This window comes from Cupressus sempervirens, chromosome 11 (assembly GCF_028749045.1).
Source record: "Cupressus sempervirens isolate cs-2001-9-10 chromosome 11, ASM2874904v1, whole genome shotgun sequence".
Taxonomy (NCBI): Eukaryota; Viridiplantae; Streptophyta; class Pinopsida; order Cupressales; family Cupressaceae; genus Cupressus; species Cupressus sempervirens.
Window position 1 is genome coordinate 148765893 of NC_143128.1, and position 19366 is coordinate 148785258.

At 33.4% G+C, this 19366-nt stretch overlaps 2 protein-coding genes across 2 annotated transcripts; one reads left to right on the forward strand and one right to left on the reverse strand.

Moving 5' to 3' along the window:
• Positions 1–4012: 4012 nt before the first annotated feature.
• Positions 4013–6190, reverse strand: LOC149528631 (bark storage protein A-like). The gene is made up of 6 exons (XM_089808970.1): positions 5923–6190; positions 5739–5806; positions 5477–5635; positions 5152–5364; positions 4596–4781; positions 4013–4399 (listed from the first exon to the last, which is right to left on the reverse strand). The coding sequence occupies exons 1-6, from the start codon at positions 6143–6145 to the stop codon at positions 4211–4213; spliced, it is 1038 nt and encodes a 345-aa protein (XP_089665096.1). The 5' UTR covers positions 6146–6190; the 3' UTR covers positions 4013–4210.
• Positions 6191–8318: 2128 nt separating this feature from the next.
• Positions 8319–10132, forward strand: LOC149528632 (bark storage protein A-like). The gene is made up of 6 exons (XM_089810779.1): positions 8319–8587; positions 8723–8790; positions 8923–9081; positions 9170–9376; positions 9468–9650; positions 9754–10132. The coding sequence occupies exons 1-6, from the start codon at positions 8365–8367 to the stop codon at positions 9955–9957; spliced, it is 1044 nt and encodes a 347-aa protein (XP_089666905.1). The 5' UTR covers positions 8319–8364; the 3' UTR covers positions 9958–10132.
• The last annotated feature ends 9234 nt before the right edge of the window (positions 10133–19366 follow it).

A 19366-nucleotide genomic window follows, 5' to 3' on the forward strand; every position in this document is an offset into this window, starting at 1 on the left:
ACAACTTAGTGAATGATGCAAACTCCAATGTTGTAGACACAATGTGCTAAATTAGAGGTGTGTACATCTATATTGTCAACATGACAACTCATAAATATACACAAACTCCTAAGTGTCTCACAAAAAAAAATGCATTAACCTACGTAAACTTGACTAAGTGTAAATAGTAAATATGTATTTACACCAACAAATGCTTTGTCATAATTTTTTATATTTTTTTAAAAAAAATTCGGTGCACATCAACTAGAGTATGGAAGAATGTATAGATATAACCCATAATAGTATATGTTCACCGATAATAAGCCAATTTGTTTTTGGAATAATGTATAGATATAACCCTAAATAATTTCTTAAACTTTCCCGCACTTGCAGTATCCTAATATTTTTGATCTTGTTCTCATTTCATTTTCTTCACTAAAGATTGGACATTTTCTATAGTAATATATGTTCAACTATTATAAAGCAATTATAAACCTAAGGGTACCCATTTATCACAAACATTGTAGATGGTGATGTTCAAATGCTTGGAACTATATTTTTTCTCAATCTTTAAAGAGAAATAAAATTATTGCATTAGTTAAAATTACATGATCAAGATATAATTTTTATTAAAATATATTGTATAAGATTTGAATTTTTGAATAATAATAAAACAATAAAAGAATAATAGAAAACTCATAATTAGAGTAAAATCATCCATGACTCGAATTACCTTCAATTTAACAAAAGGGAATAATTTTCAAATTGTTGGAAATAGATGTGATCCATTCACTTAAAATATCATTAACATGTTTGTCAATTGAGTTGAATATTATTGGGAGTTGTACACAACACATCAATTGAAGTTAGATTGTGCAAATTGAATGTGACATGTTTCCTTTCAGACAGACTCAAATGTATAATTAAAAGGATAAGAGATCAACTCACATGTTCACTATGTACATTTAACACTCTATACATGGCCTTTGGAAATGAAAGAGGAAAATGCCTCTTGAATCATATTTTATCCTACATAATCAAGTCAAATATCCTAAAACTATGGTACATCTTTGCATCATGTGCTCAATATATCTTCATAAGATCCTTTAATCATTCACATTTTGTCTTAGAATTATCAAAAAATTGTGGATTTCATTAATGTTTGTTGATTTTAATGCTAAATCATTGCAGATCAGTAGTTTAAAACAATAATATGAAGATTATTTTATAAAAAAAAATTAAATAAGAATTTACATTCTAACTGACTATGGAAAAAATTTAAAAGTGAAAATACAATCTAGAAAACAAATGTGCTATACCCTAATCTATTGAATTTTTATTAGATGATTTCTTAAATAAATAAAAAAGAAGATGGTACTCTTTTAGAAGAGTGTATTGTATGGCCTCTCTTGTGTACTTATTATTTCCCTTTAATTTAAGTATTTTTGAAGGAAAAAATTAAAATTTATGTTTTTTAGAAAGATTTTATAGAGTTATAATATGTAAAGTTAACATTTGTAAGATCAAAATGGTATTCCTTCTCAATTAAGAGAAGAAAAAAACATTAAAATATTTATCTTGAAAGGTGTAATCTAAATAAATAACATAGTACAAATATCTTTAAATGGGAATCAAGAAACATATTTGAGAATCTTATAGATAGAAGATAATTTCTTGAGTTTAATGAACATTAGAGAAGGTAAAGAAAGAAATTGATTTTTGTAATGAGAAATCAATAGACTTGTATTTTGATGATAGTAATTTCAATGATACTCTATTACTGTAAGTTGCATGCACTAGTATCTCACACTCAAAATAAACCAAATAAACAATTTCAAAATTATTAATTATGAGAACAATTGAAATGAAACATTGGTATATCTTGATTTATTTTAGTCATCATTAATCCTTGAGATTGTTCACAATCACAAGGATTCGGTTGAACAAGCCTATTGTGCTAAACTAGTAATGCAAATTTCACAATAGAGATTTCAATGAAATGTTCCTCATGTCTCACAAAAATAAGCCCTCAAAGCTTCTTGTATCACCAAAATTATTAACCAAATGTTCATTGGGATGGAAAAGTAGATTTTGGAGAGATATGTCCTTTGTCTCACTTATCAGAATCCATTAGAAATAAATATTGGTCATTGGAAGGAAAAAAATCATCTTGAGGGGTGATGTTATCTTGATAGGTGGCTTCAACAAAAGTCTCACCAATATGTAGACATCTTTGGGTCTTCCTAAAATGGTCTTTATTTAGAATAAAACTTAAGAAAGGTCTCCCTAAAATATGCACAAATCATTGTGCAACAACATGAACAATTGTTTGTAAGAGACCCTTTAGTTCATTTTGAAGTGAGGGCTCATTGACATAGTTTGGATAATTATGAGAGAATAAAAAGGATGGCCTAACAATGCAAATCACCTCATTGTGGTTTTACATTGATGAAAGTATCACTGATATCCACCTAATGAAAACTCATATAGGTAACCTTGATCATAATTCATGATGTAAAACTATTGAACCATGTCAGTGAGATTACGTGTCTCACTAAAATCATTTTGTGAATGCTTATAGATGCAAGGTCATTATCATAGGATTAATTAATGTTCTTCTAATGTTTGATAATTTTCACCACAACAATCTACTCATTAAATGAGGTTGATTATCATCGGACTTTTCTTGATAATAAAGGCAGTAATTTTTTGGGCATCAAAGTGAGTCATGGAATCTTCCAAAGATGAAGACTATATAGAGGATTAGATCATTAACTATTTCACATGCATCTAATATCCTTTCATTTGGATTAAATCACTCAGATTACTATGCTATGGGCTTGATGAGATCCCTCCAATCATTCCATGTCTATTTATGATCAAAGATAGTTGTTGAGGTTGGTTCCACATGCCAACAAAGTACAAATCATGAGATAAATAGTCTCTAGCCCATCATTTTATTTTAGAGGCATTCATTTTTGGCCTTCCTTGTCACATTTGGAGTTTAATTTGTATAGAAATTAGATTTGATCATATTTGTTCTCCTTCCAAAACTCAACTTGGAATTAGGTTTGAATTCCATTACCTAAATAGAGCTATTCCTAATATCTTAGAAGATAATTTTATAATTTTATTGGGATCTTCTCTCAATTTATTTTACAAAACTTTTTTCTATTTCATTATAAAAGATCCTTTTATGATTTAATTGAATTTTGTTTTTGCCTATTCCTAAACTTAAATATCTTGTACCTGATTTGCCCTATCATTTACATGTAATCCATAATTTGAAGACTAGTTAATCTTAAATGTTGTATTAATCCCTTATCTTCATAAAAAGATAAAGTTTTTATTTTTCTTGGAAATAAAGAGATAAAGTTCCTACAAAAAATCCTACAAACCTCAAACTAATTTCCTACAAAAAATCTTCATGGTAGAGAAAAAGTTAGATGATGAAGTAGAATTTTTAAAAATGCCTCTATGAACTAGAAAAGACCAAAATAGATTTGTTGAGGAGATGAGCATGTTGGCTTCCCTTTTTTACAATTTTGAGATGAGAAAATAAACTAATTTACTTAGGTACACATTGTAGATCCAACAAAAATTAAATAATAATTTTATTTAATGTCTATTTCTATTTATTCAAATTATAAAAAAATTCTTTGAATTTTTTATTCTATAATCACTTAAATTAATCATTTGTATGTGAGAATTTTTTTATTTATTTTTTTTATCAATAAGAAGTTGAAGCCACAATTCATTATTTTTATTATGTGATGTGATTAATTGTTATTATTTACTAAGCTTGTGTAGAGTTGAACCCAAGACCTCTTGGATAAGAGGCTCACAATTTATCATTGTGTTGTAGGCTTTTGCCTGTATGTGAGAAAATATATTATTGTATAGACAACAATTTAACTTAAATTTCTTCACAATTAATATTATATCAAGATACTTACAACTTCCTTAAAATAATTTATTAACAATTTATACTTATTATTAATTCATATACTATATTGAAATATTACAAGAATAATTTTATATATAACAATTTATTTATTTAGATAAAGGAAACCATCGATACATACTAGTGGATTCAAATATAAAACTAATGACACAACTTAGGACACATATACAAAGATGGTCAAGTTGATACTACTACTAGACGTACACAAATAGATCATACATCTAGTGTTACTAGCCATACGCATATAGATATTATTTATTGTGTTCATCACATGTTAAATAAAGGGAGGGTAGAATCACTTGATTCTAAATTGTCAAAGATGGCACCGATAGTTGCAAGAGCATGAGAGGTCCACAACTGCTTGATCACAGTTACATCGTTCCCAATAGAAGATCCACCTGCATAATTTGTTATCGATCTCAAGGCAAGTAATGGCTTGTTCTCGCTCTCGCAGACCTGCAAACCAACACAAATTTAAACTATGGAGAATATAAATTCCTAACAAGAAACACTTAATAAAAGCTCTAGTAATTACTCATTCGCGGGGTGATCCTGTATCCCCCGGCCCTTTTTTGTGAACTGTAATCTTAGTAAATTTTATTAATTGAAAAGGACTATTCATCAAAAAAAAAAAAAGCTCTAGTAATTGTACCATTGCAATTGCTGCAGTTGCAGTGTCAATGGAGTCAATGTTTAACTCTGTTTGGAGGAAGTTTCTATAACCCACATTGTTAACATAGAAGTTAGCGCTACTTGCCCTATCAACCCTCTTGACCATTGGTTGTCTTGGCAAACATTTATTGGATTTGGCCACACACCTGTCCAGTTGTACACCCCTCTGCAAGTATTCAAGAAAGTAAATTTAATGACAAATGGTTACAAATATTTTAATCATTTTCTCTTTAAATTGTCAACCACAAACATGTCAAATAATTGATATTTTCTTTCCATAAATATTAAAAATTATTTGATAAGTACATATCTTGAATTTTGTAGAATCATAAAATTACAATGAGATTTTAAGAAATATTAGCAATCAATTTTAATAACAATCAAACAAAATATATTTTACATGTTATAATTTTATTTCTTATTTTTCTCAAACTCATAAATTTTGAAATACACAAAACTGTTGCTAAGTAACAAAAACTAATAGACAAAATAAGAAAAACTAATAGATTTGACACTTGATATCTAAGTGGTGATACCTCAATTTCTCCTGCTCTCGCATACAGTTCCCCATCTGCTTTGAACCAGAATTTGGCAACTCCCTGTTGAGGCTTCCCTTTCACCGAATATACCGTTTCTGGCTGAAAATACACACTCTCAAGTCTGTTTGGAACCTTTTTATCAACGTTAAACTTGGAAAATGTGAGGTTTGCAATCTCACGGGTGAATCTTCCCTCGTCGCCACCAAATTTCTGACATGAAGCAAAATAAAACACGCACTTATTTCTTACAGAAATCAAGAAATGGCAGAGCAGGGAATTAGGAAAAGAAGAATGAACGGTAACTAATTAAGTAATTAAGTACCTCCCAGTACCAGACGCCAGTGTGTGCAAATTGCCTTGGAATGGCCACATCACCGACACGTAGAGTTTCAGGGTTTGCGCTGCCAGATCTCCCATAGTGAATTACTGCCCTCACACGAAAGTGAGTCAGCAGCAACTGTGTCGTCTGTGCTGGATTCACCTGCTCCATTATAATAATAACAATAATCACAGCATTAGTCCTACTAATCGAATATTTAAAAGCTGGAATTAAACACATTAAACAACTTCAAAGGTTTTTTCACCGATCCACTTCCGCTCATCACTAAAATCGTCCTGCGCTCTCTAAACATTCCCACATGGAACCTTCGACCTGTGGAAGAGCAATCAAAAGATATTAACTAGAGAAAAAGAAACACAATTAATGTCCTAGCATTAATCAGCTAGAAACTTATTAATGAAAAGAGTGGAACATAATAAATCAACAACCAGAGATATCTATAGCGGCTATGTCGTTGTAAGGTTGGAAGGCTCCCTTTGCCAGAAATACGTCGAGTTCTGCTTTGCCGGAAACAACGAGACCATAATGGTTGCCTCTTGCATTAATACTCCTTATCTTCTCTGCAACCCCTTCAGAAATCTCACCACTGGAGAGATATGGAAAGGCAATTAACGAGAGGAGGACAAAGAAAAGAGATGGCCGAAAAGCCATAGCAGATTCAAGGACTGAAATATTTAACTGCTTGCTTTATGTTTTGAGATTCTCAGCTATGCCCCACTATTTATAGCACGGAATGCTTGGATTTGTGCACTTATAAGACAGCTTAACAGCTTAATTAATCGCACCTTATCTCTTGGCACGTGGGAAAAGAAGAAAGCACATTTAGCGATAAGGTTACCGAGAGACGCCGCATATTCTCTGCACTGAAAATGATGGGCCGCTTTTCCTGCGCCGCATCCTTGTGCGGTATCAAAATGTGAAAACGTGTATATATTACAACATTCCGGTTAAATCTTTCGTTTTCACGTTTTTGACAGGGCTAAATGACCATTCGAATCGGATAGAGGCAATATATGTATTTGGCTTCCCAAACACAGAACAGGATCATGTTCCTGTTGTTATAAACAGTTCAATACACCGTACTTTCTAGAACTTACCATTTGAGTCGATTAATAAGCGGTCCAGTTAAAACAGGGAAATTTTCGCGTAATAAGCATCGACGGTATCCATGATTTCCAAGCTTTCTGGAATGAATCTGCCACTTATTGAAACGATTTATACGCGACGATGTTACGCGGAACGGAAAAATGAGTCCGAGGCGTATACTCTTTTCAGAGCAGACATGCTTTTATCGAAATCCGCATATTCTTTTTAGTACGCTCTGCAAAGTTCGCGAACCGTCCAACTTTTCATGTAATGTAGCGCAAGTAAGGTCATTTGTAAAATACACATCAACGAATAGCTTAATATTGAAATTTTGGGTTATGTCTTAAATGGTGAAGATACGAGTATTATAAATTATTCAATTTAATTGTGTAACTTTCAATTAAATACATTAACAAGTGTTATCAAGTGGCTTGTATTTGCTTAAGTTATAACAGATTAATAAGACACAATAATAAATAATAAAATTAATTGTAATAATAATATTTAATATAATTTAATTAGTATTTGATTAATATTTAAATGATACTAAATGAAACTGTTACATAAGAACTTTTATTTTAATTTAGAACGATAATAAAACTATATATTTTTAAGTAATATTTTTTACTAGAAATCTTTATAAATTAAACTAATTTCTAATTTTTTGTATTTATTCTTTACATAAAATATTTAAAATACTTGTTCAAACAAAAAATTCTTTAAAATATATATTTAAAAGGAAATAGATTTCATAGAGGAACCATCAAAAGTTAATTTTATAAAAAGATCAATATTCTATTTTCTCTTATTTGGTTTTATTGTGTTTTACCTTTTATAATTTGAATTTTAATACTTCTTAAAACAAAAGTTTAATCAACTTACTTACAAATAAGAATCTTAAGAAAAATTTAAAATGAGTATCAATATAATTCGTTAAAAAGAAATTTAGAAACATTTAAATTAGGTATGCTTCTATATTCTAGCAAAATAGAGGAATTAAGAATATTTTTATAAAACTTGAAGTTCTTTGATTCTTAATTAAGATAACATCTTCAAAACAATAATTTACATTTTTAAATTTTATTTAACCTATAGTTAAAAAATTTCTCTACAATTTTAACAATAATAAATATATAAGAAATTGGTGCACATTTTCTTCCTCTTAAACTGTTGATAACAAATATTATCCTTTGAAAATCTTTATATACATTATCCTGTAAATAGTGCTTTTCACAAAAATATTTGCAGAAAATGTACATGTACAAAGTAAAGTAAAACAACTGCTTAGCATTTTTTGAAAAACCTGAAAAAACCCACAGCTACACATACTGCACGCGACGATGCGAGGCAGGATAAACAAATGATTCGAACGCATATTCTTACTTCGTGATATGCCTCCGAGTGAAGTGAGGCGAGCTAGTTGTCAGCATGCCGGCAACACGTGTTTTTCATTTAATGTATCCTCATATGACATTCATTACAAAAGACAAATACATTAAATGGAAATTCATGATCTTTTAAAAGATAAGGTCCCAGGTCCCTCCTCTGTTGATAACAATCATTTCCGATAACAATCATTTCCGACCACACAAAAATTCATCCCTTCGTAGCACACAGAGAAAGCTTAACATCACTTAATTAAGAATAATTTAATATTAATTCAGGTCCTAAGACACTCTTAGAGTGGAAACTAATCGGCGTCCTGCGCTATAAATTGGATGGAAAGGTGCACCGATTCAACATCAAAAAGCAGCAATTCTCCATTATATTTGTGTTCGTTTCCCATGGCTTTAATCCACAGCTCTGCGCTTTTCCTGTTTCTGTTGATTGCATTTCCATTACTTTCCGATGCTGAAATTCCAGATGAGGTGGCTCGAAAGATCAAGCTTGTGAATTCCAAGGGACCATATTACGCTCTGGTTGTTGCGGGTGAAGCAGAACTCAAGGCAGTTCTCGGTCAGGGATGGTTCCGTTCCGACAAGGGCGTGCCTTCTCTCGATCTCTCCGGTTTTACTTCTCACTAATCACTTCCTTTTCTCTTTTCTGTTAACTCTAATCTCACAATATTTTTCTTTTTTCGGCTTAGAATCATTAGAGTTTTATTAACTGGCGCTTGTTATTATTCTCATGATGATGATACAGCTCGAAGGTTTTACGTGGGAGAAGTTCAGGGGTGCAGGACTATTCTGTCTATGAGCGGAAGCGGATCGGTATAAAACTCGTTATTAATACATGTGTTGTTCTGTAGTCAAATGGCATAAACATTACCGTAGTATGACTGAAGGTTTAAGTGATTATGGGGAGCACAGGTGATACTGATTAGTATAATGGGGTGATCACAGGTGAATGCGGCGCAGACGACACAGTTGCTGCTGACTCACTTCCCGGTGAAGGGAGTAATTCACTATGGAAGAGCTGCCAGCGCAAACTCCGAAGGACTCCGGATTGGTGACGTGGCCATTCCCCAACAGTTCGCGCACGTTGGCGTCTGGTATTGGGAGGTACTGTATTTTCTTTTCTCGCTCCCTCCTCTCATTAATATTGATAGCAAGCGCTGTTCTGATCATTTAATGGGGCCGGTGATTTCAGAGATTTGGAGGGGACGAGGGAAGTTACACTCGCAAGATTGCAAACCTGACGTTTTCGGAGTACAACGTTGGAGAAGAGAGTGTCAACAACAGACTGCAGAGCGTATATTTCCAGCGAGAGACTCTCTACTCGAAGCCCGAAGACGGGAACTCCAAATTCTGGTTTAATGTGGATGACGAATTGTATGCTACCGCAAAGAGGATCCAGGTATAGCCACATTGTACCAGACATTGTTTCAAGTGGCTATTGTCTTGACGTTTGTGTTGCCAAATTGAATGGGATGATCTCGTTAATGCAGGATACAAAGCTGGACAGATGCGTGCCGGACTCGAATATATGTCTGCACGAGCGGCCGAAGATAAGGAGAGCAGAGAGGGGCGGCAGTGCAAACTTTTACGTGAACAACGAGGCATTCAGGGACTTCCTCCACAACAACCTCAACATCGCCACCATCGACACCGAGAGCTCGGCAGTAGCAATGGTACGGTTGATTGACTAACAGACTAGTTTCAAACATATTAATGAAACGTATTATTTGCAGTGGCGAAGAGTAATTAAGTTGGGAATAATATAACGATGTGCAGGTTTGCGCAAGCGAAAAGAAAGCGTTCATTGCAATGAGATCGGTGACGAACTACGCGGGAGGATCTTCTGAAGGAAACGACGCATCTGTCATCAAGCAGCTGTGGTTTTTCCATGCTGCTGCGGCAATCCAGGCATTTTTCAAAGAACTTGGGTCCAAAGAATATTCGAACCTGCGTTCAGTAACTGGTGGAGAAATTTGGTAAATGAAGGTGAAGGAGGTATTAGGGTAGTAATATCTATATATAAATGTATGTATGTATATTGTATCTACGAAAGCTGCTGCTGGTTCAGCTTGCGAGTCAGTCCTACTACTATGTATCTGTCTAGTCATGGTGGCAGCGCCATCTAAATAAATTAGAGTTTGATATATTAAAATAACTCAGTGCTATGACGATGGTTTGTTTTACTCATCTTTTTTCTTTCAGTATTGAAGAGATATTAGTGAATGTTATTATATAGGGCTATTTAATGACAATCAATAATTAATAGCCATTCATTGTATTAGAAATAATAGTCTAAAGCTAAAATTCAATGAATTTCCTATTTAAAAATTGGAAATTAATTCAACCAATCTTTTGTCATGATGTAAATACAAATAAAATGATAAATTTTCTTGAATTTAATAATCTTTAAATAAATTTCATAAGTAATAATATTTTATTGTTTTGGGATTCTTTATTGTACTAATTGTAAGGTGAATAAAACTAAAATATTGAAAAACATAAAATTCATTTTAAATCATAGAAAAATATGGGAAGAAAAAGAAAAGGGTCATATTGGTTAAAGTAAATATAAGTATTATAATTATCTTATTAAATATTATGTGTAATAACAAAACAAATTGAACGATGTTGAAGCAAATCCTTTTTAGCTCTACAACTTGCAACTTTCCCACTCGTCTTACTTTTCAAATTTATGATGCCTAAATCTGGGGAGGATCCATCCTCCTCCACTGGTTCCTTTGTCCATGTGCCACTGGGGCCATCCAAAGACCCGATGTTGGCTAAGGCTAACAATGGTCTACCACTTACCTTGTCAAAGGAAGGTGTGCCATAGATTGTGGGTCTTGAAACTAACCCATTAATACCCACAAAAAATAGCTAGAAATATGCACCTGGAGGGAGTACCTAAGTACTTGAATCGATCTTAGTCAACATTACCAATATAGATGTAGCGACTGACTTAGGACTCCCTGACTCAATGGTGGATAGAACAATGGCAGATCTTCATCTGGCTATGGTGGGTAAATTCCTAAACTTCCGACCTTTGATCGAGATGGTCAAGAAATGAGCTATGGGGCAATGGAAACTGAAAGGCAATGTTTCCACCTCTACTATGTTGGGTAGCCTTTTTCTCTTCAAGTTTATGGGTTATGAGTACTTGTCTAAGATCCTTGTGAGGTCGTGGCTTTATGGAAAATACCCCCTTTGGCTAAATAGAAGCCAAGGTTTCACCAAACCATGGATCTACTATGTATGACTCCTGTTTGGATTAGATTGCATGGGCTTCCATTAGTATATCAAAATGAGTAGATTTACCGTTGGTGATTGGGAACTCATTCGGGAATTCCATAGTTGTGGATAGCTCACTCTGACTAAATCTAGGCTGGTGATCGCTAGATTTTGCATTAGTGTGGCTATAAACAAAACCCTTCCCACATTTATCATCCTAAAGTCAGGATTGGGAAGCACATTTAGGGGGTAGTTCCATGCTCTTGAACCTGTCTAGACTCAAGGGTTCTCTCCTTTCCTTTTCTCAAATCTACCTTTTCGCCTCTTTAGTTAAAGATCAGAACCATTGGAAACTTTTAAATGTGTACGTCCCTAACACTAGGGCTAGCATAAAATCCCTATGGGAGGAACTTCAAAATTGTGTGCAGTCCTTCCCCTCTTATGATAACCTGTTTGGAGGGGACTTCAACTCCCCTCTTTTCCCTTTGAAGAAGGTAGGGGATCTTTCTAACTATAGTGATGGCATGGGGGACCTTGTGAGTTTCATAAATAGTACTAACCAAGTGGATATCTCCCTCATTGACAATCCCTTCAAAAGGACTAATAATCACAAAGGAGGTCATTTGATCCAAGTCAGATTGGATAGATTCCTTGCCTTCTCTTCTTGGATGGCTGCTAATTACTCCCTCCTGAACTACCTGACATGTATTGTGTTTGACCACAACCCATTGATGTCTAGATGGAAGGATTCCCTAGCTTAGGTTTGTCCCATCTTCAGATATGAAATTATTTGGAGTTCTTACTCATCCTTTAGGAAGATGGTTGAGAGATGGTGGAACACCCCCATAATGGGCACTACTATGTTTAGAGTCACTTCTAAGTTGGACCTAATTAAAACTAAGGTTAAAGGTTGGAGCAAGATTAATTTTGGAGACATCTTTGTTCCATCACTTTCCCACCTTCTGGCATAGCTAGCTAAAGGGAATGCCCTATTGAATGTTCAACTCAAGGAAGACAAGTGTAGAGGGGAGTGGAAGAAAATTTTGAGCTAGGAAGAAGCTTATTGGGAGCAATTTTCAAGGGATTAATGCCTAAGGGAAGGGGATAAGAATACTACCTTTTTTCCACAAGTCTATCATTAATCATAAAAGAAGAAATATTATTGATACCCTTTAGAAAGGAAGAGGAGAAACATGTGTAACAAAAAACTACTATTGGGGGGCTTGGCTACAAAATCTTTCAACTCCTCCTTTTCCTTTATCAGCATTTGCACAAGTAGGTACCATGATCAACTACTACAAAACACCCCTAGTGTGGTAACTGTTGAAGATAGTCTGCACCTTCTTGGAAGGGTTTCAGATGATGAAGTTAGGGCAGTTATGTTTTCCATGAATTCTTATAAAGCCCCTAGCCTAGATGACTTTCCCCTGGCCTTCTACCAAGAAATATTGGACATTGTGGGGGTGCAGGTGTCCAAAGTGCCTAGAGACTTTCTTCAAGACTGGTAAAATATAAACAAATGAGTAAGACTTCTAACTATAATACCCCAACCAATTATTCAATCCCCTACAAGAGCTAGTTAAAAAGCAGGACGGTTTCAGGAGGGAAGATTTGTAAGGAATTTGGAAGGATATTTGCAACATTATTATGAAGTACTTCACTCTTGAAGAGTTTAGTATTTACCACTTCTACCACTTGCCTTTTCTAAACCATTTATGCCACAAAGTATTAATTTCCATTCTATTTTACATGCTACAGTCCATTGAGAGAAACATTGAGGCTAACAAAATACACAAAGATAATGCCATTTTGTATCATGTGATGATCCCATCTTTTAGCCTTCACATTCTCCAAAGTCTAAGTGGAGGATAAGAAAATTAAAGTCATTCAATTAAAATTAAAAGGTGACTTTGTATTAATAGCTTCTAGGGTATGTATTAATTATTGGAAGGATGGAAGCCTCTTGTGATTTAATTAATTATTGCCAGGGAGGAATTTCTAGGGTATGCATTAATTATTGGAAGGAGGAAGCTTCTAGCTCTTGCAATTAATTAATGTTTTAGTTCCTTTCAGAAGGATGAAGAAAAGGATAAATAGGGCTGAAAGTCTCATTGCTGATCATCGAATTATTGTATCGGATGATTATGACTTCCATTTGATAAGATCTTGGATGTGTGAATCAAACTCCTTTTTGGGCAATAGAGGACGTTCATTCTCTATTGTAACATTCTTGACGTCATTCCCCTAGGGTTTGGCCTTTGGAATACATCTCTTTGTACTTGATTGTAGCATTTTTAGAATTAATATAATTTCAGCAATTGGTTCAGCTTTTGGGCATTCCTGGGTGTCCATTATAGTGGTATTAGAGCTTACTTGCAAAGTGTTTCATGAAGTTATAACCGGTAGGTGCCCATTACAATGGTATCAGAGCTATTAGTCCTGCCATCCTGTAGAGTTCTTATAGGGAATTTGGAACAATGAGATAAAGGGAAAAGAGTTTGACAAAATGTATACTACTCCAGATCAAGAAAATGTAATGCTTAGGTTACTGAGTTCATTGGAGGAGCAAAATAGGCGAACGGATATAATGTTGCAGCTAATGGCTAGAAAGATGGGCATCAACATTGACGATTTGTATGTTGTTCCAGAGCAGAAGGTAGTTGATTCCTCAGGTGGGATAAAGACATGTACAGAGCCAGCCAGTTATGATGTTGGTGATGTGGCCATTTTAGCAGAGTCAATAGAGACATGTGAGCAAAGTTAGGAGACCACATATGAAGCTTTGTCGGGAGATGGTGCTGCAGTAATAGTGGGATTAGGAGAACATGAGGATACTATCATATCAGAAGCCACTTATGTGTCAGTTGAACCATCCAATGAGGAGTTTAATGGTATAAATGTAGTGGTTGATGTATTTTCTAATGAAGCCACACATGTTGATGATTATGAGTTTTCATCAACTACACATTTGGTTCAGTTTTCTGTTGCAGCAGTTAATGTTGTTCCTATGTCCATATATTTTAATGTGGCAACACCTATTATTGATACAGTTAGCATGAGTACATATGGTTCACCTGCAACTACATCTTTTTAAATGCATGATGGTGATTATATGCATTCCAATTCAATATATATTATGTGGATGGATACAGGGAAGAAGACGTTTCATAAATCTTCTATAGAGTTGCCTTATGGTGAGATTCTGACTTCATCAACACAAGTTTTGAATGTTAGGCTACAGGGGTTGGTCCTAACGATGCAGGTTTGCAATTGGTTTAACTTCCATATGCATATCACATATTGGGATCCAGGTGGAGGTTGGAGTCCATTATGTTACTTAATTGCTTGAGGACAAGCAATTTCAAGGAGGGTGGATTTGTAATGATCCCATCTTTTGGCCTTCACATTCTTCAAAGTCTAAGTGGATGATAAGAAAATTAAAGTCATTCAATTAAAATTAAAAGGTGACTTTGTATTAATAGCTTCTAGGCTATGTATTAATTATTGGAAGGACGGAAGCCTCTCGTGATTTAATTAATCATTGCTAGGGAGGAATTTCTAGGGTATGCATTAATTATTGGAAGGAGGAAGCTTCTAGCTCTTGCAATTAATTAATGTTTTAGTTCCTTCCAGAAGGATGAAGAAAAGGTTAAATAGGGTTGAAAGTCTCATTGTTGATCATCGGATTATTGTATCGGATGATTATGACTTGCATTTGATAAGAGCTTGGATGTGTGAATCACACTCCTTTTTGGGCAATAGAGGACGTTCATTCTCTATTGTAACATTCTAGACGTCATTCCCTTAGGGTTTGGCCTTTGGAATACATCTCTTTGTACTTGATCGCAACATTTTTAGAATTAATATAATTTTAGCAGTTGGTTCAGCTTTTGGGCATTCCTGGGTGTCCATTACATATCAAGAGTTACTGTTTAGGCTTTATAACTTTCCTTGTGCACTTTTTCAACCAGTTAGGGAACCCATTTCCTCTCACATGACCATCACTCTTGATCCTCTTGATGTCACCCTTCTCATACTAGTAAGAAAGATCCACAATGGATTTTCCATCTGACAAAACATCTAGCAAGCTCACGAAAAAAGGCAAGCATGAGATTTATACTATTGAGTCAGGTTATGTTATTGAAACCCTTGGAGCCTATAGGTCTAACTGCCTTACCATAGAGAAGTGTAAACTAGCCTTAAAAAATGTTGGTGGGTTACATTCTAATAGTTTCATGGCTTACTCTACTAAGGGAATTTTTTATAATTCCTCTAGAAAATCCTTGAATTTCCCTCCTACCTTTGATGTCAAAAATACCCTTGTTCCCCCCTACCCCTGAGCAAACCCAAAGGAAAAACCTTGTCCCAACTCTCACCCCCAACCCCTTTGTTGTGCATGTTCTGGAGGAGACGAAGGAAGTTATTGGGTTGAATGATGGTGGGCTTCTTAGTAGAATGAAGGACAAAATTGATAAGCAGGACTCAAAGATTCATGAGATTAGAAGGGAGGTCAACAATTTCAATAGCTGTCTTGAGGAATCTAACAAATTTTCTATTAAAGTTATGCATTCCTTTTCAGTGACCCTTTGTTCCCTCCATGACAAATTTTATGGGACAAATTCAAAGCCAGGTGAAGCTTACAAGGATGTCTTCCAATTCCTCAAGGAAGAATGGACCTCCACACTGTTGTCCAAGTAGTTGGGAATTTATTTTTATTTTTTTCCTTTTATATGGGTTTTGTATTTTTTTTCTCATCCTGGTTGGCTTTAGAACTTCTACCCACCCTGTGTGGCATAGATACTATGTTATCATTATTATTTTACTCCATGACTTTATGAGTACTGTTAATACACTGAACTTAAAGTTTTTAATTCTTGATAGAGGCAAGATAGTTGGTGTTGTTTATGTGCTAAAAGTTGCTAATGCTATTAATGTGCTATTAATATGCACTAGTTTGTTATATGAGCCAACACCGTCTTACTTCTTTTAATGATCAAAAAATAATTTTTTAATACTTAGTCTTGAAATATGTTCCAAAAATTAGTCTCGTGCAATACATTAAGTCATGTTTTATAGTGTACTAAATATTGAGTTAATTTTTAGATCTAAATAATACACATCATTCAATTACACAATAAAATATATTCTAACAACCCCTTAAACATTTTCATCAATAATTTTGTTTTGATATCAAACATAAATATCAACAACAAGAACACCTAGTTAGACTAGGATCATCCATTAACGAAAACTTCTTTCAATCTTACCACATGGAAGAATGGTGGAATAGTGAGAAACAGAAGCAATCTATTGCAAACTAATTAACATTAATTATGTTTGTCAATGGAATTGGATATTAATTGTACATGAAAAATTAATTGAAGTTAGAATGTACAATTGAAGTTAGATTATACTATTTGAATTTGATGTGTTTTCTTTTCATTAGAGTCACATGCAGAGTCAAAAGAAAAAAGAAACTGATGACACATTTACTATGTACCTTTTAATTTCTATCAAGGAAATTTTTGAGTTGCTATATATATATATATATTTGTATGTATATGCATTGTGCACTCATATCTTCATTCTAGGCTATTTGAGTCATTCATTGGGGGGAAATCATATATATTGGTCGATTCATAATATGTTTTTTATGAAAATATATATATGTAAAAATAAATCTTTTATCAATGGACCTTAGGTATATTGGTGAAGTTGAATGACTCTAAATGAACCCATCAGGAGTCTTTCTGAGTACAAGGCTCCAACATCATGAGAGATGAAATCAAAATATTTCCCTGAGCCTTGATCAAACCATCTCCATACTCCTCCTTGATGTAGAGAGGTCTCATAATTTTATATCATTTTTCTACTACCTTGGTTAAAATATCAACTTCTAAATCTTAAGTATTGATTTGTTTTAAATCACACTATTTCTTAAATAAACTAATTCAAAAATGAAATGATATTACAGATGTAAATGATTGGGTCTAACTTGTGATGTAATTAATTCTTAACAAATTTGATGACTTTTATATTGTCTTAAAAAATCATAGTAGGTTGAGGTTTTTTTCCTCCAATTTCTTCAATAAAATTTTGAAGTTAAAGAGCTTGTGGACCTTCAAAAATGATTGCCATATATTCTTCTTTCTTGAATAAGAGAATAACAATTTTATTATTTTAGATTCTAAATTATCAATTTAGAACCAAGGAAAAGTAGTTACTAGTGGTAGACTAACAATGATCCAAACTTCCTCCCCATTCTTGATTATAAAAGGTAACAAAGTTGAAAATTTACATTAGAAATAATGAATACCAAAATTAAGAGTTCATTTCACATATAATAAAATATCTTAGTTGCCTTCTTGTATATTTTGTATGGATTTTCAATTTACCTTGAAACCAATAACATTTAATACATAATATTAGGTCTTATGTGGGTTAGAAAGCTAACACACCTAAGTACACTTTTTTAAGTTTCCCCATTAACAAGTTTAGCACCATCATCTTTATTAACACAATACCATGAGGTCTTGGAGAAGGGTACGGATTAAAATCATCCATGTCAATTTTCTTCAACGTATCATTTACATTGTTTTTTTGACAGATGAATTTTTTATTCTTACTTTGATAAACCTCCATTCTAAGAAAATATTTCATGAGACCTAGATCTTTCATCTCAAATTCACATGGAAATTTTTAATTATCTTTCATTTTATAACTACTATACATATATAATAGATTGAACCAACATATAAAGTTATGATGAGAATATCAGTACCTTCTTACCTGGAGTAAAATGTAGGTTCACTATTACCTCTTTTGAGGCCATTCTTCTTAAAGTAGCCATCATTTATTACATACCACGAACTTAGTTCTTTTTTGCCGTAATAAAAAAAATTCTTCAACTTGTAGACATCATATTATTTTCCTTCCACTTCATTGTGGCTAGCTTACTTATACATCTTCTTCTATCCACTCAAGAAGGAATTTTCACATCCGTATGATGTATACTCAAATTATTTTGAGTTGCTAATTAAATCGTCATTCCAATAATCTCTTGCTTTACTAATAATGCAAATGACTATTCATAATCAATGTAAATGTTTTTATGTGAAGCATTTAGAAACTAGTCTTTTTTTAGGTCTTTCAACACTCCCATTATTGTTTACAAATGTATCTTATAAAACCATTTGATGTCAATCTTCATCTTATCATGTGTAAGTTTTGTAAGTTCCCTAGTATCATTCCCATGAATTATATCCAACTCTTCTTACATAGCTTATATCTAGACCTTATAAGTACATACCTTTTAACAATAATGATTCATAATCAACAATGGTGAATAAACATAATTAATCGTACCACCTCTTCAATTTTCTTCATTGTGTGATTTTTACACCTTTGATTAGTATCACTCATGCTTCTCATCTTCCTTGTAGACCTTGGAGTTTAGTCTCAACATGTGCTCAAACTTGAAGAAATAGATGAAGAGTTTCTCGATGCATGTGGAATTGAAGAATTTGTAATGAATATATTAGCGGGATAGAAATGATCAATATCATTTGATATCATCATCCAAGATAGATTTTGTTTTTTCAACATGGATTTTATTATGAGACATTTCCTGTTCATCAATAATCTTATCTCTTGACATTATAAACTTATTAGTTAGAGAATTATAAAATATGTATGCTTTAATTTCCTTGCTATGCCCAATAAAAATACATGAGCCTGTTGAAAATGTAATGAAAAATAAGTGACTAAGAGGGGGAGGGGGGGTGAATTGAGAACCACTTAAACTTTTCCCACTTAGAATACTTATGTGTTTACCTCTTTAGACTATTACAATAACATAAATTTAATCACATAATTGGTTATATCTATTCAAAAAAAAATTATACTAGTAGATTCAATCGATATAAGTTTTGTAAATCTTATTAAGAGCCCAAATATACTCCTTCTCTTCTCTGCAACCTTTTCAAAAATCTCACCATTGGAGAGATATGGAAAGGCAATTAATGAGAGGGGTACAAAGAAAATAGATTGCCGAAAAGCCATAGCAGATTCAAGGATTGAAATGAAAAATTGCTTAACTTACGTTTTGAGATTCTCAGTTCTTTAGTGCTATTTATAACATGGAATGCTTAGATTTGTGTAC